This window comes from Phaseolus vulgaris, chromosome 8 (genome assembly GCF_051622355.1).
Source record: "Phaseolus vulgaris cultivar YP4 chromosome 8, ASM5162235v1, whole genome shotgun sequence".
In the NCBI taxonomy this organism is placed as follows: Eukaryota; Viridiplantae; Streptophyta; class Magnoliopsida; order Fabales; family Fabaceae; genus Phaseolus; species Phaseolus vulgaris.
Genome location: NC_143505.1, coordinates 61,222,227 through 61,243,749, shown reverse-complemented (window position 1 = coordinate 61,243,749; position 21,523 = coordinate 61,222,227). Strand labels below are relative to the sequence as shown.

At 31.6% G+C, this 21,523-nt stretch overlaps 3 protein-coding genes across 4 annotated transcripts; 1 reads left to right on the top strand and 2 right to left on the bottom strand.

The window, feature by feature from the left end:
* Nucleotides 1–10: 10 nt before the first annotated feature.
* LOC137823965 (65-kDa microtubule-associated protein 1) lies at nucleotides 11–4,772 on the bottom strand. The gene is made up of 10 exons (XM_068629365.1): nucleotides 4,579–4,772; nucleotides 3,844–3,931; nucleotides 2,883–3,086; nucleotides 2,531–2,782; nucleotides 2,196–2,411; nucleotides 1,789–1,944; nucleotides 1,400–1,711; nucleotides 975–1,062; nucleotides 705–853; nucleotides 11–516 (listed from the first exon to the last, which is right to left on the bottom strand). Exons 2-10 carry the CDS (start codon nucleotides 3,913–3,915, stop codon nucleotides 217–219), a joined length of 1,749 nt encoding a protein of 582 aa, XP_068485466.1. The 5' UTR covers nucleotides 3,916–3,931; nucleotides 4,579–4,772; the 3' UTR covers nucleotides 11–216.
* Nucleotides 4,773–11,344: 6,572 nt separating this feature from the next.
* On the top strand, nucleotides 11,345–15,186 carry LOC137824209 (phosphatidate cytidylyltransferase 1). 2 transcript variants are annotated; one of them, XM_068629736.2, is made up of 11 exons: nucleotides 11,345–11,484; nucleotides 11,804–12,057; nucleotides 12,161–12,312; nucleotides 12,612–12,753; nucleotides 13,207–13,363; nucleotides 13,607–13,654; nucleotides 13,735–13,821; nucleotides 13,934–14,062; nucleotides 14,150–14,206; nucleotides 14,634–14,717; nucleotides 14,911–15,186. In XM_068629736.2, the coding sequence occupies exons 1-11, from the start codon at nucleotides 11,407–11,409 to the stop codon at nucleotides 14,989–14,991; spliced, it is 1,269 nt and encodes a 422-aa protein (XP_068485837.1). In that variant the 5' UTR covers nucleotides 11,345–11,406; the 3' UTR covers nucleotides 14,992–15,186. The 2 variants fall into 2 exon arrangements, with proteins under 2 accessions (XP_068485837.1, XP_090149908.1); XM_090293782.1 differs by lacking the exons at nucleotides 11,345–11,484; nucleotides 11,804–12,057; nucleotides 12,161–12,312; nucleotides 12,612–12,753 and adding an exon at nucleotides 13,072–13,134.
* Nucleotides 15,187–15,291: 105 nt separating this feature from the next.
* On the bottom strand, nucleotides 15,292–20,997 carry LOC137824208 (trigger factor type chaperone family protein). The gene is made up of 13 exons (XM_068629735.2): nucleotides 20,618–20,997; nucleotides 19,857–19,940; nucleotides 19,359–19,487; nucleotides 18,669–18,757; nucleotides 18,279–18,465; nucleotides 17,818–17,908; nucleotides 17,554–17,708; nucleotides 17,007–17,099; nucleotides 16,822–16,914; nucleotides 16,365–16,445; nucleotides 16,114–16,263; nucleotides 15,803–15,898; nucleotides 15,292–15,528 (listed from the first exon to the last, which is right to left on the bottom strand). The coding sequence occupies exons 1-13, from the start codon at nucleotides 20,915–20,917 to the stop codon at nucleotides 15,451–15,453; spliced, it is 1,626 nt and encodes a 541-aa protein (XP_068485836.1). The 5' UTR covers nucleotides 20,918–20,997; the 3' UTR covers nucleotides 15,292–15,450.
* Nucleotides 20,998–21,523: the final 526 nt, after the last annotated feature.

Sequence of the window (21,523 nt, the reverse complement as noted above, 5' to 3'; positions counted from 1 at the left end):
GAGCCAGGCATTGGAAAAAGGTAGACTAGCTCTATATTTTCATATTAAAGGGCACATGTATTGAGAAAACCTCCAAATGGCAAATTGAACATACACAGCTCAAAACAGTTCCTCTCTAATTACTTGTCACTCCATATTATAATTCCTAAAGCAGTAACTAGTATTTGATCATGCTACAAAGATGAAATTATAGGGTTGAAAATGAAGATCTCATTATTAGGGTGATGCCGGGATTGGTTCGGTACCAGAAACATGGGAAGCATCATCTTCTTTTGATATGGCCACATAATTCACTGGAGCAACTGGTCTGATATCTCTTTTTCCATCTTTTGTTGTGGACCTGCTTCCGTTTTGATGAGCATTAAGCGACAGCCGTCGGTTAGGTGTACCATTAGCTCCTCCATTAGCACGAGTAACTCCTACCTTACCAGAACTAACTGGCCTACCAGGGCTGGGTCTTGAGCCAAAGATGGCTTCTTGTTCTGTGTTTCGTTGCTCGTGGTGCTTTTTCTGATCCTACAGAGTGCAAAGTCAATATATTATGACCTCTGAATACCACTGTATGTTTAATAAGTATAGAATAGTGAACAGAAACAGGCCCAGCTGATAGTTATATTTTTTTCTCGCACACTTGTGGTCTTTTATTAAGTGCTTAAATCAATCTGACAATGAGTCATCCTAATCATCTTATTGGTGAAACTTACCCTCATCCTCCGTTTTTCCTCTTCCCGTTCATGCCTGAGCATGGCATATTCATCTAACATGGCAAGAAGAGGAACGCCATCATATGTAAATGACATGCCATGATCTTCTTCCCATGCACGAGTTTTAGCAACTAATGTATCGACCAAAGCTGCAATTTCACCAAAAGAAACAAAATCATTCCAATAATGTGACAACATTTGTCTTGCATACACTGAGAGCAGATTGAATAATAACATCTGATGATGGCTGTACTTTCTTTCAGTAAATACCTGGAATTTTGTTGACCAAAATCCGAGCTTTCTCTGCGCGTTTGAGGTTTAAGTGTGCTCCTCTACTTGCATTATACCTGTTATCATCCTGTTTTACAAGGTTGTGTAATTGTGTCAGAGAAAAAAATCGTAATCCAAATGAGGAAGATTATGCAACTATCTTTTGTAATGACCATAACTCGTAGCAAAGCTAAAGCTAATCTACGTATTTTTTTAAACAGGGCATGAAACATTTCAATTACTTGTGAAATAACTAATTACTGAAACTGAAAAAGTAAACTATAGAATAAAGATGAATGAAGATTGACTCTGGTTAGATAATTTACAACTTTTGTTATCACGATTCGGATTAGATACACTCTCACACCAAGACTGTGCACAACCAGTCATTCAGAAAAAAAAGTAGAAAGGGAAATTGCAAATACCCGATTATAGTCTTCAAGCCAACTCTCCTCTTCACATGCTGACATCCATTTCTCAACCTTGTCCAATATATCTTTTCGACTTAAAGCTTCTTCTTTTGCTTTTGCTATCTGATTGTCCATGTCAGCCAGTAATTCAGCTGGTTCAACGTTTCCTGAATCGATCAATTCCATAATCTTCTCCCGTGCAGCATCTGGGTCTATTTCTACATGGGCACGGGCAAATATCTCTTCAAGCTCCGCTTGCTTCTTGAAAGCAATTTCCTTCATCCTGCTGGCTTTCAGCTGATCAAGTCTCTCAACTTCCACTTCAGCCTGTATGAACGAAAAATAAAACAGTTAATATCATATTTGGAGCCCGAATCTGTAAACTTAAAGAAGGTCTTCAGTACCTGCTCAATCAGATCCAAAGCAAGGGCACCAGGGACAGTGACTTCATCAACAGAAGCTGACATATTACAGGTAACATGGTCAAATAGACTCCTTTCCTCTGGATGAGTGTCCATTAGATTCCAAAGATCAATCAACTGAGAAGCTAATTCTTGAAGCTGCAAACAAATCCGAGTCGAAGTCAAATTAAATGGCATTATAATAAAAGTCCACCAGAAATGTATGCAAAACATTTGAAGTTGATATCAATTTTGGGTGTCACAGTCAAAATTGATGGGAATTTCTTGAAAACATAAACATGATTAGCAAGCCAATAGCCAAAATATACGAAAACTGCTAACATTGGAAATATAGTTAACAGACATTGTCCAAATAAAAATTAAGGAAAAAAATGTTCTAAAGGCATTACCTTGTCCAGCCTCTGTTTTTTATCTTCTTTCAGCGTTAAGACAGTCTTAGCCAGCCTAGCTAGGGTGTCGTTACTTATGCTCTTGGATTGAACACCAGTAGAATCATTTAGGCTTGGATGTACCTCTGTTACAGTACTGAAGAAGTCCATGCCAAGGACAGCACACAGATCATGCACAGTACTCACAAATTCAAGAACCTTGTGCAACCTCTCACTCTGTCAATCAAAGCGCAATGGAACAAAATTCTCAATAACATGTTATCAGCGAAAGTAGATGGGGTTTCCAAATTTTTAACTAACTGATACATTATTATTGCCCATTATAACAGAGTTACCTTTTCCTTTTGAAGTTCTTGGAGCTCAGATTGATATTCATCTAACTTCTTGAGGGAGAGGTCAGACTCGTCAACTGCAGGTGAAACATCATCAAGGTTCAAGTTCCCAGCTATCTCTCCACATATTTGTTGGATCTGGGACTGTACATCAGAGAACTCCTTAACTCTTTCTTCCTTTTGTTGCCATAACTGTTCAAGTACTGGTGCTATAGCTGCAAGCTGTTCTTTGATAGTTCCGGAAGGGTTCTCAGGCTGTGAAAGGAAAAAAAGTATGCATAAGAAGACAAAAGTAAAATACGGAGTCTGTGTGTTGTGTATTGCCAATATAAGACATGGTCAAGTAGTTACTAACAATTCCAGCAAAGCTCTTTTCTCCGAGTGCTGATAGAAGACTGGAAAGCTCAAGCTTAGCATCAGACAAAGCTTGAAGTAGCTGTGCCCTTGACTTCGCAGCCTGCTCAACCTTTCTCTTGTACACATCCAAGCATTCCTGTTCTAACTGAAGAAGCATTTTGTCTCGTTGATCGTCACTCTCACCAACCTCATCCCAAATTTCCTACAGCGAATAAAGATAATCTAAATTATAAGTATATTCGATTCTTTTCATAATCAATGTAAACAGAAACAGTTTCTATGTATGTAAGTTCGCTGAAAAATGGGTTCTAAAATAATTAATTTCAACTAGGTGCAACAAAAAAAATCAACTTTTAGTCCATGGGATAAAGAGTATATATGAAGTTGAAAGGGAAAAATAAAAACTTTTGGAAAATATTCGTAGGTGGTAAAATGTGTTCTGTATCCCCGTCAAGTATATTAAACGTCCACGATGTTTTCGTATGATTTTCGTCTTTCTAAAATTTAAATATATTACTTTGTTCTTTTTTTCTAATAAATATAGACAGAAAACTTAGCTGGACGACAAATTTAACACATGAATTTGTCGATTTAAATAATTTTGGTAAATATACAATTAAAATATCGTTATCCACATAAGTTTTCCATTTATTATTATAATTATTATTAACAAGAACTAAAAATATGTTTAAATTTTAAAGGAAAAAAAATATGAAAAACTTTTGGAGGACGTATTTAATATTTTAGGAATTTAAGGCAAAAACATAGTTTACCTTATTCATAAGCTACAATTTTTCAAATTTGTAAAATCAGCTTAACATTTTAGAGAGAAAGCTTTTTACAAATTTTAGCCACTGTCTTTAAACAGCTGAAATCTTTAAAATTAATCTTTCCCAGACACTCCCTAATATTATTCTGAAGACCGTGCACAAAATGAAAATCCGAATGAAGAAACTAACCTGCAGCTTTTTTAACAAGGAACCACAGGTATTTTCCCCAAGAAGAGGATTTTGAGCCTCCGTCACTGCCATTGATGTTCCCAGCCGTCTGCACCAGAAAAAAATAAAATCAACACACGAAATTCCTTTCACCTACCATAAAAGACAAATAAACACCCCTTCCATGAAGATCAAGAGAGAAACAGACATGCGCTATGTAGAAGAAGGCAAATGCAACCGTAGCCTGAGAAATGCAAACCCACAATCCTTTACGGTCAACTGTAAAATTCCAGTAACCCAAATTACCCATCCCAAAAGTTAAACTAACGAATTCAGATAGCGATCTTCTGAAAGACAAGCCAAAAAGGTTCTCATTCTCAACAGCAAGAGCAATAATTAATAATTGTCTTTTTTAACAAAATAAATAATAATGACTAATCATTATTTTAAGGCAACAAAAAAAAAAGTTATCCAAACAAATTAGGTTCCTTCCATTACATTACATACTACAGAGCATAATCCAATGCAGAGCAAGCTAATTAAGCTAACAATAACAGCAGAATGAGGAAACGAAAGCTACAATAACGAAACGATCAGCAGCAACAAGTAACAAGAAAAGAAAGCACATGACGGTGAAGTTACAGAGAATAGCAAAGATTGAAAGGGAAAGATGAGAGAGAAAGAATGGAATGAGAAAGAAGCAGATCTCGGGAATGCGAAGATGAAGAGAAGGTGGCGAGAGAGAAGAATACGTACCGCGCGAAGCTTAGGGTTATGTCGCTTCAGATCTGAAACAGAATGCGAACAAGTGAGTGAGTGAGTTCGTGAAAGAGTGTGAGAGAAAGAGAGAGTGAGATTTTGTTGTGTAGCGTGTGCATATAATAATAAGATTAGAGAGAAGATGAAATCAGAAGAGAAGATGAAAAAACAAAACACAGAGTACACTGTGTGAAAACAAAATGGACCCAACTCTCCATGTTATTTACCATTATGCCACTCCTCAATTTGTTTCAAAAATGTTGACTTTGACTCTATCTTTGTCTTGTTTCACGTGTTTCGTAATACTAATAATCATAATTTTTCTTAATATTACCATTGCATAAAACATCATTTTGGCTTTTTAAGTAATTATTTAAATTTGGTTGTTTTTTGTAGCATATTTAAGAAAGTTTTAATGTAAAATTTGTTTGATAAAAGAGCATAAACACTTCAAAATTAAATTACCATTGACTCAAAATGAAACAGTCTTTCGGTTTCACCCATCATCATGTGTGAACATTTATTAAGCCAAGACTTTCAACTCAAGTAAAACACTGCGATAAAACATGACTTATGTTATCAAAAAATTAAATGAAAATAAATGTTTCACATGTAGAAAAATATAAAATGCCTTTCATACTTGCCAGACATATCAAAAGTAGTAAAAAATATATTGCAAAAAATCTACAATTATTTAGGAAATATGTACCTTGCACATATGGCAAGTTTTTAATTTTGTTTAGTATATATATTCTTCTTTAACTGGAAGAATCAAGAGAATGATTGACTTCCTTCTCGGTCGGCTGGTCTGCATTTTTCTTCTTCTTAAAATGGTTTTTTTACTCTTCTGTTTCTCGTCTTCGTGTATTCTAAGTTTAGATTGTATATGTAAAAGGTATTCAAACGCTTAACTGAGATATTGATATTCAATGTTCGATGTTATTAGTACTAAATGATGACGTACTTTATTTTTAAAATCTATAACTATTTATATAATTATTATGAGTCTTTTGTTATTATACTCGATTAGAGTTTTAGTCATGTCAATAGATTCTGACGGAATATTGAGACTTCTATTAGTCGTATATGGATTTAATCGGTAAAAAATCACAACTTCTAATATTTTTATTGTTTTATTAAGACTGAGTATCAATTATATTGAAAATTAAGAAAACATATATTATTATTTTATTTTAAAATATTTTTTATTTTTATTTTTATCAATTAAATATAATATTTTATCATTAAAAAGAGTTATAAAATGTAAAAGAAAAATGTGAGTGTTAGTGTTAGAAATATTTTTCTCGAATCTCAATCATTGCCATGTCACACAGCCGTATGTGGGCTACGTGGGCGGGTCTTGTCACTACTTTTGCATCATCAATAATATATTTATTTCTTTAAGATTTTTATTTGTTTATTTCTACTATTTTGGTAAATAATAATTAAGTTTAAATTTAATTTATTTTACAAAATTATTTTTAAAAGTAAAAATATTGTTTTCATTGTGAGTAGTTTGATAACAATTATAATATAATAGATTTATCAAAATTTATTAAAAGAGCCTAATATTATATTATTAAATAAATTTTAGTCTAATTTATTTTTACAAAACTAATTCATTGTAATGTGACTGAGTAAATCCCATGAGGAGTAGGTTGGTAATTTTTGGAGGGCAATACCGTGATAAATGTGAAGAGCAGGGGTAATATTGGTAGTAAGAAATGGGGAACGTTGTCCTTTTTTGGAAAAAATGTGAATAATTATTAAACAGAAAAAAAGCAGAAGATGTGAAAACCCCAGACATGGGCAAAGGGAAAGGTCGCAGTCAGAGATAGGTGTCATCACGAATCCAGCAACTCTCTTTCTAATATTGAAAAGAAAAACATTTTTTATAAAATAAAATCATTTTAAAATTTTATTGGTTTCATCAAAATTGTGAATTAATGTTTTTTAACTTATAATTGTATTGGTCGGGTCGTACAAATAATTGAAAGTTCAACATTCGGTCGAAACTATCACATTCAAAAAAATTAACAAGATTAATATATGATGAAGTATTAGTTAATACATTTTTAATTATAATTTAAATTTTTAATTTGACTCAATAACAAAAATATTTATAATAATCATATAAATAGATACAAATTTTAAAAATTAGATACGTCATTATTTATTATTAATTACACCGAAAACCGACATCCAAATCTTAATATCAAATCTTACTTGAATGTCAGAATGTCTTTTACAAACACCATTCGAATCTGAAGTTCACGAAAACAAATAACAAATGAGTAAAGAGAACACGACGAGATTGTTTAAGTAACAGAGAAAAAAAAAATAATAAAAGACAATCATTCTTTTCATTTCAAATTAAAATTATTATTATTTTTTATTTATAGTTGTTAAAATAACATTTTGCTTTAATATTTTTCTATTAATTTAGTCCATAATTCCAACACTTTCATTTCTTCATCACTTTCCTTCCATTCTCATTCTACGTAACCATTCATTATTACAATAATTATAATTATATCATCACTTCCTGCACTATGTTTCATCTTTTTTTTATTTATTTGTTCTCATATATTATGTTCCTATGATTGCATGTACTGCATGTGGCCGCAAAAATACACTACCCTTTGTAAAATCAGTGATTTCATTAAGCACTAATCGTGTATTAACCAATTTTATTATGATTACTCCATGTTCGATAGAAGGGAATTATTTCTTCCTTTTCTTGACGTTATTAGAATGTGTCACGTCACCTCTATTTAAATAATATTATAATGTTTCAAACACTCTTAAGAAAAATGCTAACTACTGAAAAATCAATTGTAAAATCACCAAACTAACAAAATATATATAAAAATAAAAAATCAGGCAGTGATTCATCCGTGCATGCGTAATGGTCATATGTAAAACAATACTTCATCAATCTTTGATTTTTTGTATGTTTATTTTCAACATTTTGAGACAACATTTAACATTCCATTTTGGTTCCTTATTTAAATTTATATTTCTTACATTTTAATTTGTGTAATATTTTAGATTATATAAATGTCACTGAAAAAAGTGTTTGAGTTGTAATTATTAGTAAGATTTAAAGACACTAGAATAAACACATTTTTAAAGACGGAACAATTGATTATTCTAAAATATTTTCTTTGCCTCAATTAAATGTTTAGTTTTAGATTAATTCTAATTTTGCTTATGTTTGTTTTTCTTTTTTTGATTGATCTCTTAATCTGTTGACCTATTTGTTTATGATCCAATGTCTTTGTTAGTTTTTAGTTTGCGTTGTTTGATTTTGAGTTGATAGATTTTACTAAGATTATTGGATCTTTCCTTTGAGTAGAGCAGTTGGTAGTTGGTATGTATATAAGTTGGATCATCCTTAACTGGTTCATATTTATTTATTTATTTCTTTTGCTGATAATTTTTTTTTCAAATAACTTAAATTTTTTCACATTTTCTCTCTAAATACTTCAAATTCTCTTTAAATCTCTTTTATATAATTGGAAACAAATAAATAAAAACTCAAATCATAGATAATGATGTGAAAGTAAGGTTTAAGTGTTTTATGAATCACCTTAAGTGGTTTATAATTTATTTATTTATTTCTTTTACTGATAAAAAAAATCCAAATAACTTAGATTTTTTCACATTTTCTCTTAAAATACTTCAAATTCACTCTTTCAAAATTTCATATATTCTTTTCTACTCAGACCAATTTACAGATAGTGTTGTTTAAATCTCTTTTATATAATTAGAAACAAATAAATAAAAACTAAATCATAAATAATTATGTGAAAGTAAGGTTTTTAAGTATTTTATGAATGGTGCAAATAAAAACAATTAGTTAGAAAAAAGTAGGACTAATAAATTAGTAGCTTTTTGCTTCATCAACCTCTGAATGTGTAATGGTCGGTTAGGCAATAACTTAAATATGAACCAAAAAAGGTATAAAAGTTGTGTCACTCTTTAAGGTCTCACGGGGATCCCTCCATATTAAGGATTTTATTTTATAAACTACTCTTTACATTCCTCCTTTTAATTTTGTTCTTAATTTAAAAAAAAATGGTTTTTGTCTTTTACTTATTTTTATACTAGATCGATATTTTCGATAGTTTACCACAATAGTGCCAATCTAATGTAACGTACTAAAGTGAGTGAAATACCAATTTAGTGATTTTGGATTTAAACTAAAATCATGTTTAAAGCCAATTCATTACTCAAACAAACATGTAATAATATGAAAACTCATACTTTGTTTGAATAAGGGTTTTGACTAATGGGTGACTAACAAGACAAATTGATAAACTTATTTTGCTACCGTATATTATTTTTAAAAAATAAGCACGTCTTCATATTTAAAAAAAAAAATCATAATTTAGTCATTGTGCATAATTTTGTGGATTTATTTGAAAAAGCATGTATAAACAATTATATATAAACATTTTGAAAGTATAGGAATTTAATCACAAATTATTTATAAGTTGAAAGATAGAACTTACTAATGTCTGGCTGGAATGTGATTCTGTTTTGGTTTGTACTGCGTTTACTGTTATGACCAATATTTCTCGAATGTTTTGTAATCGATGAAATACTTGTCTTAATTATTATGAAAAAATCAGGTTTAGAGTTACTCATATTTATCGTGAAGAAAATACGTATGTTGATAAGTTGGTTAATTTAAGATTTATTTATAAAAAATATTTTCATTGGTATAATAGACTACCATCTAATCTGTTTTTAGAATTCTCTATGAATAGATATAGTCTACCTATGTATCGTTTTTGTTAACATATGGATTTTGATATAGTCCTTCTATATAATTAGTCAACATAGCTCACATGTGAAATGGTATAATAATGACTAATTATAAAAATTTTTATTTTAAAAAGTAGATTGCAATTATACGATAAGAAAGAAAACTAAAAAGGCACTCTTAGTTATTTTGTACTTATCTTGAATTGTTTAGATTGCAGTAGATGATGGTTGGTGGTAAATAGACACATAGATTTTTTCCAACACACGTTATGTTATGCAGCTGCGTCAGAAAATGGCAACAAGGGAAGACACATGTGGGTTGGGCCACTTCCACATGTGACCTACGCAGGGAATATGTATAATGCATCAACAATAATCTCACAATTTCCCTATTTTCATCCACCATTTCTAAGCCACTCACATGCCTTTCTATCATCCATTATTTTTTCACAATTTTACTTCTATACATAAGACATTACATCTTATTAGCTTAACAATTGATCCTCTAATTTTTTTATCCAAAAACGAATCAATAAATTAAAAATATTTCAAAAATACCTCAATCCTTATAAAAAATTAATCTAAACCCATTTTCTTCCCATCTCGATATACAGACCTTAAAACTAATCTCTTTGACAAATCCTACTTGATAAAGCATTAAAACTAACATGTCAAAACAATTAATACTCTAATCTTCATCGTGTTTTTTTTTCCTTTTTTATTTGATTTCCATATCTTGGTTAGAAATCTGTTGTGAGTTTATCAACTCACGTGAGACATTATATATTACGAGTGAGTCGATAACAATTCAATAAAGAATGATACGATAAATCCAATAAACTCTCATATTAAAAAGTGAATTTTAAATCTAACTCTATATTATAAAAATTTTAATCTCTGATTAAATTGATTCTGTTTTATTAGCAGAAATGTTTGTAAATTGTTCTCTCTCGTATCATACCTACTACTCTCTCACTTGGTCGCATCATAGATACTGTGATGGTGGTCCCAGTCTTAGGTTTGCCACTTGTACCATTGTTGTTATGCCCCAGGAATGGAATAATGTTCCCACTAATTACACTCCAAATATTTCTTCAAATTAACATATTCTTCACATTAAGATATTTATTTTTAACACTTCATTACAACTTTACTTATATACTATCATATAACTCTTATACAATATTTATTTTAAGGAAAATAAGTATATTTTAGATAAAAACATTTTTTTATTCTTATAATTAATTCTTGATATATTCATATGAATAGTTCACAATTAACTTTTCTTTCTATATTCACTCTCTAAATAATAGAGTTATATCATAGTTTTTTTTTAATATATTTATTAGTGTTTTTGTATAATATAAAGTAACCCTGGATTAATTAGTGGTGAATGTGGAGCATTACGTAACTCTCGTAATTTGTTCTCTCTCCTACTATGTCTACTTCTGATATGCTTTCTGTTATTCTCGTTTCCCTGAAACACAGCAAATCCACATCTAACACCACCATCTCAATCCTCATCGTCAATTTTTCCCAGTTCTCATTTTCTACCTCTTCAATCCAAGTATGTACTCCTAATTTTCACCTCCATTTTCCTTTTTCTTCTATAGTTTCTATTATTTTATTGTTTCAGTTGTTATGCCATTTCTCTCTGTCACAATCAATGATCTATTTTTGTGTAACTTTAGTTACATGCTACCCACATGCTTATGTTGTTCCAAAACATCTTCAATCAACGCTCACTCTACTAGGTAACATTGTTAAATTCGATTGAAACACATAAATACATCAAGATCATTTTGTACCTAGTGTAAACTAAACTAATTTCATTCCTTATTAATTACTATTAATCCCAATGAATCTGTTTGCACCTTTTTGGCTATCCCTTTTGCTGTGGATAGAAATATGCAAGCTTTTGATACATTCCTAGGATTCCTATTAGGGATGTCTGCATTTGCTTTTACAACTTTTTGCCATCTAATGTCTCAGGGGAGGTCTCAGTCCGTGCATGTATACCACTCCAAAAGTGTTTGAACAATCACTTCGCCAATGAGAGATATACAAATGGATCATAACTGTAATTCGCCAAGAACGCCAAGTTTTCGGCTAAGGAGACGCTCAAATGAGGTTGGTGTAGTGAATTAACATGTCTGCTTGTGATTGAGGAAACATTTATTTCAAGTTTTAATGCGAAGTTATGCTGCTGAAAGACCTGTTATCTAGATTCTGTCAATTTAGAAAACACAAAATTATCAATTTAGAGAACATTTGATTCGTGTAGTTGATGAAATAATTGTTGAGTATGAACTTCCCTTTAACTTGTGCAGAAATATGTATAAGATACATCTAGGTGTAGTTGATGAAGTAATGATTGAATACGGACTTCCATTTAACTTGTTTCATTTGGGAGAATTTGAAACTTATGCTAGCTTCTTTTTTATGCTAGATTCCTGCAGAGATAAACAAATCAAATGGAAACTTTTTACTGGTGGATGATAAATATAAATACAGATCAATGTGGATTCGTGCATGCTCATCTCTGTGGATGTTAGCTAGTGTCTCACTAATCATTTACTTAGGTCATCTTTACATCTGGGCCATGGTTGTTGTTATCCAAATATTTATGGCCAGTGAGCTCTTCAATCTACTTACAAGAGCAACTCAAGATAAACGTCTCCCTAAGTTTAAGCTCTTGAACTGGTAAGCATGCGTGCTGTTCTAATTTCTAAATGATAATTGTGTATATCAGAAATGCTTAATATCTAGTGTTTTACAAATATAAGATTCCCAATGCAATGTCCAGGCACTTTTTCTTCACAGCAATGCTTTTCGTATATGGCCGTATCCTCAGTCAACAACTTGTGAATACAGTGACCTCAGACAAATTCTTGTATAGGCTTGTGAGCAATCTGATCAAGTATCAGATGGTTATATGTTACTTCTTATATATTGCAGGTTAGTGCTTCCAAATTTATTCATAGGAACTTGATGTATCCTATCTCAATTATTGTCAACCAAATTTTGGTAAGAGAGAGCACACATAGATAATTATATATATTCAAGCAACATACCTATATGTCCTGTCTTTATTGGACATATTTCTTATAAATCTGAATCAATCCTGTTGAGTAACATAATTTTTCTATCTGATATAGTCTTTTGCAGGTTCAAAAGTTTGTTGCCCTGTAATATAAATAAAATATTTCATTCTTGTATTGTTTTGTATGGTATGTTCATTTCATCTGTGATTTCAGGTTTTGTATGGTTTATTCTTTCATTGAAGAAGAGATATTACAAGTATCAGTTTGGGCAGTATGCATGGACACATATGATACTCATTGTTGTGTTTACCCAGTCTGCATTCACTGTGGCCAACATATTTGAAGGGATATTCTGGTAATATGACTTATGCTGAATTACTTGATGATGTAATCTACATTTTTTAATTCCTTCTCTTAGTTTATTATTTCCTATTTTATGTAACTTTAGCTTACTTAAAACATCTTTACAAATATGATTATATGCTTCTTTTATATTTATCAGAAAATTGTTGACCACAGTTACTTACAAAAAAGGATACATTAAATCAATCAACAAGAAATAATTTCTAGCAATTTCATTTAATAAAATGCATCCTGTTTTTCCCTGGTAGCTTTCTCTAGTTCTTGTTTTCTCTGTTTGCTCCTAAAGAGTTTCACTTTTCTACTAAAGCACCATCCATGCTTTTTCTCCATTCAATAGAAATTCAAAAAGATTATAATATCAGTAGCTCATCTGGTATTGCTAACCACTGTGTTTTACATACTTCAATTTTTTTTTAGAATCTAACTTGTTAAATTATTATGAAAGGTTTATTTTCCCTGCATCCCTAATTGCTATGAATGATGTTGGAGCATATTTCTTCGGTTTCTATTTTGGGAGAACACCTCTGATCAAGCTTTCTCCAAAGAAAACATGGGAAGGTTTCATTGGAGCATCTGTTGCCACCATGATTGCTGCGTTTACAGTAAGCATCAGTTAGTAACATCCTGCTTTTCTTTAGTTCATTCCTTTTGTCCTTAACAACTGAACTCATTCAGGAGAGATGCTAACCAACTACCATCCCAGAAAACTTTTTAAAATTCACATTTTATTTATAACTGTACTCTACTAGATCATGTGTTTGATTCACAACCTCCTCTTTATTTTGATTCAATGATACTTTTCAGTGTAATTGATTTACATGATGATGTCACCTGTGTTTGTGCAGTTTGCATACTTCTTGGGTCGCTTCCAGTGGTTAACATGTCCAAGGAAGGTAACAATCTTGATTGAGTGCAATCATCTTGGAGGAAATATCAATGTTGTTCCTTCCTAATGATGGTGAAATAAATTCAGGATTTATCAACTGGTTGGCTTCAGTGTGACACTGACCCGATTTTTAAGCCAGAGTACATTCCATTGCCTGGACTGATTTCTCATTCGGTAAGACTTCTTGAGATTTAGCAGTTTCTCCATAACTACACACATCACGTATTATTCTCCATAAAATTAAGAGTTTTAAAGACTGAGCTTTTCATTTTGCAACATTTTGTAGCTTCCTTGGAAAGAGATAGCAGTTTTGCCAGTACAGTGGCATGCCTTGTGGATGGGACTATTTGCGTCAATCATAGCGCCATTTGGAGGTTTTTTTGCCAGTGGTTTCAAAAGAGCTTTTAAAATCAAAGTCTGTTTTTGCTCTTTATCCTAGAGATTTATTTTGTTTGAAACTCCCAAACATTGTAACACCATTGATATCTTTCATTGATTACAGGACTTTGGTGACAGTATACCAGGACATGGTGGATTTACAGACAGAATGGACTGCCAGGTTTGCTCTGAGATTGATAATTGTACACTATAACAATCCTTAGCATATATCTGAATAGGCTATTACTTAATTCAAGATAGTATTCAGTTTTTTTTTATAGAATTACAGTGAGTAACTGCTATGATTGTTAAGTTCATGCTTTAAGTATTTGGGAGTATTTTCTTATATTTTATTTCTACCCTTTTCTTATGGATGAGCTAGGATATTCCATAATCTTGACTTTTCATAGTGCAATTAATTCATTGCTAATAAAATTATATGTGGTCTTTATATATGCTTGTAATGCTTATCACTTAACCATTTAAAGCACTTTCAATTTTACCATAAACTATGTACTACTTTCTGACATGCAATAAAGTAAAGACACAAATATCTCGGCAGTTGTTGTGAATGTTGTGTTTTAAACTGCGTTATGCATCCTTTTCAGATGGTAATGGCTGTTTTTGTCTACATTTACCATCAATCATTTGTTGCTGGCCAAGACTATTCAGTAGAAATGCTTTTGGACCAGGTGCGTCTCTGGTTTAAGCATTTTATTGGTTAATTTTCAATCATGTGAAAATTAGAGGGTGCTGTTTCATTTCCGTTACAATGTTGCACACATCTAAGTCAAAAACAGATTACATTTGGCTGTGATCATTGCCCATAAGTGTAACATCATAGTGTTTTGTTGTAAATTCATATGCAATGTTTTATCTATGCAGATAATGAGGAACCTTGGTTCAGAGGAGCAGCTAGCTCTCTACTCAAAACTTGGGCAGATGTTGCAAGAAAGGCGTTTATGACAAGTTCACTACACACTTAATAAAAGCATGCTTCAATTGGTGTTATATCTGTAGATTAAGACCCTGTTGGAACAAGTGGTGTAGATTAGTAAATAATTTTTTTTAGACCTTTTTGTTAACTGCTGAACTATATTAAGTACAGAGTGTAGGGATTCTTGCATGTGACAATACATTCCTTCTTTTCCATTTAGGGCTTAACATTGACATTTAAATTGGATTTTTAATGAGAAATATATTGGTGTTTTTCAATACTGTTTTTTGTTAGTGCTATCTATTTTTAATTCACTGTAAAAGTCTCAATTTACAAACATGTAATACATTTTTCTATTCTTAATTTTCTTCAAAATTCAATCAAGAATAGTTTTTTTTTCTCACAACATACATCCGCTGAAACAAAATTCTTTCAAATGAACCTGCAATTTCATTTTCCTGTTTTTTTTTTTGGCTAGTGCTCATCTCTCATCTAGTTATATATTGAATCTCTGCATGTTCTCTCAACCATTCAAGCACTTTAGCTCCTTCTAGTATTTCTTGAACCTTCAGGAAAGATCAAAAAGATCATATCAATCAATCTGTTAAATTAGGAAAGAGAGTTTGGCCCAAAGCATAATTTTTTCTCTTTTGAAAATGCAACCTATCCTACAATTGTCAAGACATTGTATATAATTTAGTTAATCAAAATGGTATGCAGTATGAAATGCTATCCCTACATGGACCATTTGAAAACGGTTCAAGATATTTGTAGTTCTGTATATATATGAAACGATGAAGCAGCCAAAACAATAAACAAACATGGAAGTATGGTGCAAACCTGATCCTTCACCCGTTCCTCATCATATTCTTGATTTTGACGTTTGAATTCAGCAATGGAATTCTCAACCTCTTTGACAAGGTCCTCGGTAGCAAACTACAAAACATACAAAAATACAAATCATTTTGTAGCAAAAGTGATCGATATACTAGACAGCTTAATTATAAAACAACTGATATGCAAAGCAAATGTTTTTCTCAATCACATAGAATTGGTACACTTGTTCCATCTCTTGACAAGGGAAAAAAATTTGTTGTCAGCATGACCTGAGCAAATATATATAACGGACACATCTTAATCAAACATGCTACCTGCAGATTTTCACGCCTATATATATCACCCACTGCCAGATTCTGTTTTATCAAATTTGTTATATTTTCCTTCTGATGCTCAAGATATTGGTTCACAGCCTTTGGACTTGAGAGAGATGCCAGCTGTTGCTCATTTAGTTTCATTTTTGCCTGACAAAGATCAGAGTGTTTTTTCACTAAATTGTGAATAAAAATGTAAAAAAATTTAAATGCCTGATTGGCCTGAAAATGATGCATCTTGCAATCAATACCTGTATTTCTAATAGGTTGGCTCCATAAAGCTGCCTACCTTGTTCCTCGAACAAGGATTGAGGTATATCAACCTCTACCATCTGAAAATGACAACACAGATCTTTTATCAACTTGTTGATAATGGTTTAGATAAATTAAATACAGTCCTAATCTTTTCTAGTTGCAATCTCAATGGTGGTGTTTAATCCCACATCAACTAGAAAGACAATTTCAATAGAGCCAATAAAGCTTGAATTTCACTTCACAAACCAATTTTATGAAACTGAGTTGGACTTTTTAACCCAAATTCTAAAATGGATATATCTCTAACAAAAATAGTGATAATGATGATAATTACTCTAGTGTATCCATGTCAGATGCAAGTGTGCTTCATTATGCACACATATAGAAAACACGGTGCAAGGTACACGCTAATAAACTAGTAGATAAGACAGAATCAATCTAATGTAATATTACCTTAGAAATCCGATCTAAGATAGCATTATCAGTTGCTTGTTCTCTAGCTGTTTGCTCCACCTCTAGGCATCTCTGTAACAAGTAGTCTTTGACCTGACAATTCATGCTGGAGAACTTTACTCTGAATTCAACTCAACATAATTCCTCAGTTTAGTTAACAATCAAAGCAAGGGTAAAAAGGTCACCTGCTCCACTGTGCTGCATCCAGGGAGAAGCTTATCAGCAATAGAATCATCCAGTTCTGGCAAATCTCTATAAAAAAGTTCTTTGCATTCAACCTGTTATGAATGAAAGAGACTTTTAATAAACATGAGCAGTATATGCAGCCAAAGGAGTTTTTAAGCAAGCTACAAGAAAATATGAGAAACCAAATATGCACTTGTACATGATACAAATGTGTGTACCCATGAAAATGGGTTGAGCACTGTGTACAATATTTAGGAAAAGTTTGAATCCCTTTGAGAGGAAGTATAGTTGAATTTTGGCAGAGGGATAAACAAACCCTCAAATGGAAAGCAGCAACTGCATTTAGCCAACATGCCTCAATGGATTACTGTATGATGGGGCAACAATTACACAAGTTGAACAAGAAAGGTAAAACTACATTTCTTGATTTCAGCCTCTTTCTAGGAGGTAAATGCAAAGACAAAAGATGGTACTCGCAATCAGCTGGAGATGAAAAAGTGTCATAAAGTATATAATATATACGGCCAATCAGCCGTAGAAACTTACAGTAAACTGAGCATGAACACCGCGAAGATTTTCTTGCGTCCATGTTTCAGGAAATACAAGAGGAAAAGATTTTGATTCACCACGATGAATTCCAATTATTGAATCAAGGAAACCTGGTAATACCTTGTCCCCATCTTCTGTATCAAAATTAAAGCCTGCATAACTAATATAAGTTTAGAGGAAAAATATACATGATCTATTACAAAAAGCAAAGACTTCCATCACTTATCAGTTCGTTATCATTCTTCAAGCACAACACCAGACCTTTACTTTCAGCAGAAGGAATATTTTTAACATTTGATTCGTCTTGATCAATGGTTGTTGCTGAGATGTCAAGGAGAGCAACATCACCAACCTGTGAACAGCAAAAGAAATATTTTGTTGCAGCCAGCTAGTTTTGGATAGACTAGTCAATATCAATTCATACAAATATTAATTATTAAGATAATAGTAAATAGATAACAAAGGAAACAATGTCTTATAACAGTTATTTGTTAGTCTGACATAGTAAAGATAAAAAATTAGCATGAAAATAATCAGTTAACATCTTTCATGGTATCAATTGTGACTAAATATAAAACACGCATGTGAAATCTCTATAGTTTGTTAAGTTTTATGAATAAAATGATTCATACAAGTTCCAAATAAATAGCATTTCTAGTAAACAATCATTTTAAGAAGCAAAAATAAATAGTAGCAGAATGGAATAAATTAAATTTAGTCACCTGTAGCCCTCTGTCAGCAACTACTTTCAGTGCACCAATGGACTTGTAACGCCTTTTAAATTCTTGTTCAGATGTTATTTTAGCATCTATATCACTATCTATCTCAACAACAATCTTTAAATTTTTGTATGCATTATCATCAGGAATCCATTTGATTTCTGGTGCAATATCAACAAGGACATCATATCTGGAAAAGTGAGATCAGTGAGAATAATTAATATAATTGCCCGTAGAAGTCATTGGCTGACAATATTAGCCTTCTTAAAGATAATCTTCCTTTTCTCTATATTATGACAGACGATAGTTTTAGTATTACAGATGCAGCAAAGGGAAATGAAAATAACAAGTCTAATGGTAAATACATTTCAAAAAGTTTAACCTATAGATTACCTAAGAGATCCAAGAGAAGAATATGTCTTCTCCATCTCAGGAAACTTGGTAACTATACGTACTGAGTCCTGCAAAGCCCTCCCTGTAACCTATAAACAAAATTAATTATCAAATGCTTAAGTGTAAGATCAGAATAATACTTTATCTAATGATCTACTTTATTCAGTAATATCTTCGAACAAAAAGAACAGGAAACTAAGAAATTTTTTAATCTGTTTATCAGTATCAAGTCCTCAGATCAAAGGCAATTTTGTTGGGAGAGTTTAAATAAATGTACTATTAGACAGCACTATTAAATAAACAGGGTAATGAGGAAAGGTCAATGATCAGTTTGTGCTCGTGCAATGTGCATGAACTGATAAGCTTGTCTTTCAAGTGTGAAGATTTTATAATGTTTGTGATGGATGTGACTGCTCTGTAGTTATGACACAGAATTGGTATTAATAACAGATATAATTGTAGTAAATAAAGTTTGAAAACACGAACAATGTTGATTTCTTGAGACATGGGCGATCATTGTCCGTAAGGACTTATCTGCGGTGTATCGCACAAGTTTCCCAGGAACAAGAATCTCTCGAAGATATAATTACAAGTAAAACACAATGAATCCAAAACAGTCTAATAGAGTAATACGAAGAGAAAAAGTAAGGATATAAAACATAGTAAAATAGAGACTGTATCACAACATACCGATGTCATAGCATGTGAAATTGTCCTTCTTAATATAGATTCAATAGTAGCCTTGTGGACATTTTGTCTCCCAACATAACTAATAAGAATGTCTTCTGGAACTTTCTTTCCAGGGCGAAATCCAGGAACCTGTATTTAAAACCATGCTAAATTAGCTCATAAGACAACATGTGGTCCTCTGAAACTTGGATCCATGACAATCTCAAGCAAAGTACTTATGTATGACGATTCAGTAAATTATTATATGATAGGACAGAGTCCATGCCTTAAGATTGTGAAGTTTAGTAACCATAAATTTCCAATGAAAAACAATACAGAGACAGGAGAGATTATAGTAATAATATATTTAGAAATTAGAACTTATAAACTGAAAATCCCCTTTGACACAAAAATAAAGAGCACTGTATTTGCAGACTACAATAATTTGCTGTAATTGTCTTCTTTGAGCCAGAATATGATAATAACATTGTATTGAATAACTATGTAACCCAATATCACCTTTGCTTGCTTCATAAACTCTGCTATGACCCTTTTGTAACAATCCTCACATACCAATGGTGGCACCTCCACGTGCAATTTAACCTGCAAAGGGAAAGAGATGCAGAAGTAAATGTTCAGTGATATGAATCTATATTAAGGCTTTCGTTTGCAATTGATTAATGATGCTTCCATAAATATAGAATCAAATCTACACCCTCTCCTCTTTATGTAACAAAATATGGTAATGTTGAAGAGAAAAATACACACAAACTATTAATTGTATTTTAATGTTGTTATCAAATAACTTGAGAGGATCCAAATTCACTTTGACTTGCACACTCCCCACATACCCTCCTGTGCAAGTCATTGAATAAACACTCTAGTTTGACTATATTTCTTAAATTATATATATATATATATATATATATATATATATATATATATATATACATACACACACATTAGACATCTCACGAGGTTAATACAGAATACATTAACGTAAATGGAAAAAAAGAAAATAAAATAAACCAATAACACCTTAATTTTATCTTTCTTCAAAAAAGCCTTAATTATGCTTACACCTTACACAGATTTCACAATTACTATTACCCATTATAAATTATATAACAAATGACAAATTCTGACTCACATGCTGCTTGTTGAATTGAACATCTAAGCAACATCCAAATAAAGCTTATAATAAAACTCATGAACATGGACATGAGAAATCTACCCACTTTAAAGGATGCAACAAAAGAATGAAAAAAAAATGATCATACAGTGGAATTGAGCTGCTCTGTTTCTGTGACATTCAGTTCTGCCGGAAGACGGTCCTGTTCTGTGCCAACTGCAACTGAGGAAGAGGAAGAAGCAGCTGAGACTGTGAAGGGGGAAGAAAAAGAAGTGTGAGGGGAGTGAAAAGGTTGAAAGAGATGAATATGAGGCGAAAAGGATGACAATTTTAGGGAATTGAATTTGAAGACCGTAGCTTTGGCATTAGCAGGGAGAAGAGGAGGGTTTGAAGAGAAAAAAGAGTTGGAAAGAAGAAAACTTGTGAAGGTTCTTGTGCAGAGTTCCATGGCCTCTCTTACTTTGCAGAGAGACACTGTTGTTTAGATAAAATAAAGATAATGTCTGTTGAATATTTATATTTTACTTTAATATTTATTTTCAAACAAAGTATATGTATTATTCTGGTGAACAATTTACATTATAGTATGTATCAAAATCATGTGAATGTATTTTATTTGGAAGAGGTTAAAAAGTTGTATACATTGTGTTACACTGTTTAATGAAGTATTGTGTTATAATGTTTAACACAATAAATTAATTAGTGTACTGTTGTGTTTTATATTACATGGAAGAGGAATCATGAAATATAAAGTAAATTGATTACTCTTAATTTGGTTAAATTAAAAAGAGAGTAGAACTACTAATAAAAACTATAATTTAAGATATATAATTGATTATGATAGATGTATTTAAAAAGATAATCTAATTCTTTTAATTAGTGAAATGTTTTGTTATAAATGTGTATGATCCTTAATTATACATCATAGTGTTATTATGTTTAAAAAAAACAAATATTTTAGTCATTTGGTTTAATCATTTATAAAGAAACAGGAAATAATTTATTTTTATTATTTTTTTATAAAATTTAAAATATAACAAAACAACCAATTTAT

Excerpts from the sequence above, each read along its gene's own strand:
- LOC137823965 (XM_068629365.1), bottom strand. The coding sequence starts at position 3,915 with ATGGCAGTGACGGAGGCTCAAAATCCTCTTCTTGGGGAAAATACCTGT. Across the intron at positions 1,712-1,788 it reads CTTTGGATCTGATTGAGCAG|GCTGAAGTGGAAGTTGAGAG; the intron begins GTACTGAAGACC and ends TCGTTCATACAG. Across the intron at positions 1,063-1,399 it reads GGCTTGAAGACTATAATCGG|GATGATAACAGGTATAATGC; the intron begins GTATTTGCAATT and ends CTTGTAAAACAG.
- LOC137824209 (XM_068629736.2), top strand. The coding sequence starts at position 11,407 with ATGAGAGATATACAAATGGATCATAACTGTAATTCGCCAAGAACGCCA. Across the intron at positions 13,655-13,734 it reads GGTTAACATGTCCAAGGAAG|GATTTATCAACTGGTTGGCT; the intron begins GTAACAATCTTG and ends AAATAAATTCAG. Across the intron at positions 14,063-14,149 it reads AAAGAGCTTTTAAAATCAAA|GACTTTGGTGACAGTATACC; the intron begins GTCTGTTTTTGC and ends CATTGATTACAG.
- LOC137824208 (XM_068629735.2), bottom strand. The coding sequence starts at position 20,917 with ATGGAACTCTGCACAAGAACCTTCACAAGTTTTCTTCTTTCCAACTCT. Across the intron at positions 18,466-18,668 it reads TCTTCTCTTGGATCTCTTAG|ATATGATGTCCTTGTTGATA; the intron begins GTAATCTATAGG and ends TCACTTTTCCAG. Across the intron at positions 16,915-17,006 it reads GATGCAGCACAGTGGAGCAG|GTCAAAGACTACTTGTTACA; the intron begins GTGACCTTTTTA and ends ATGAATTGTCAG.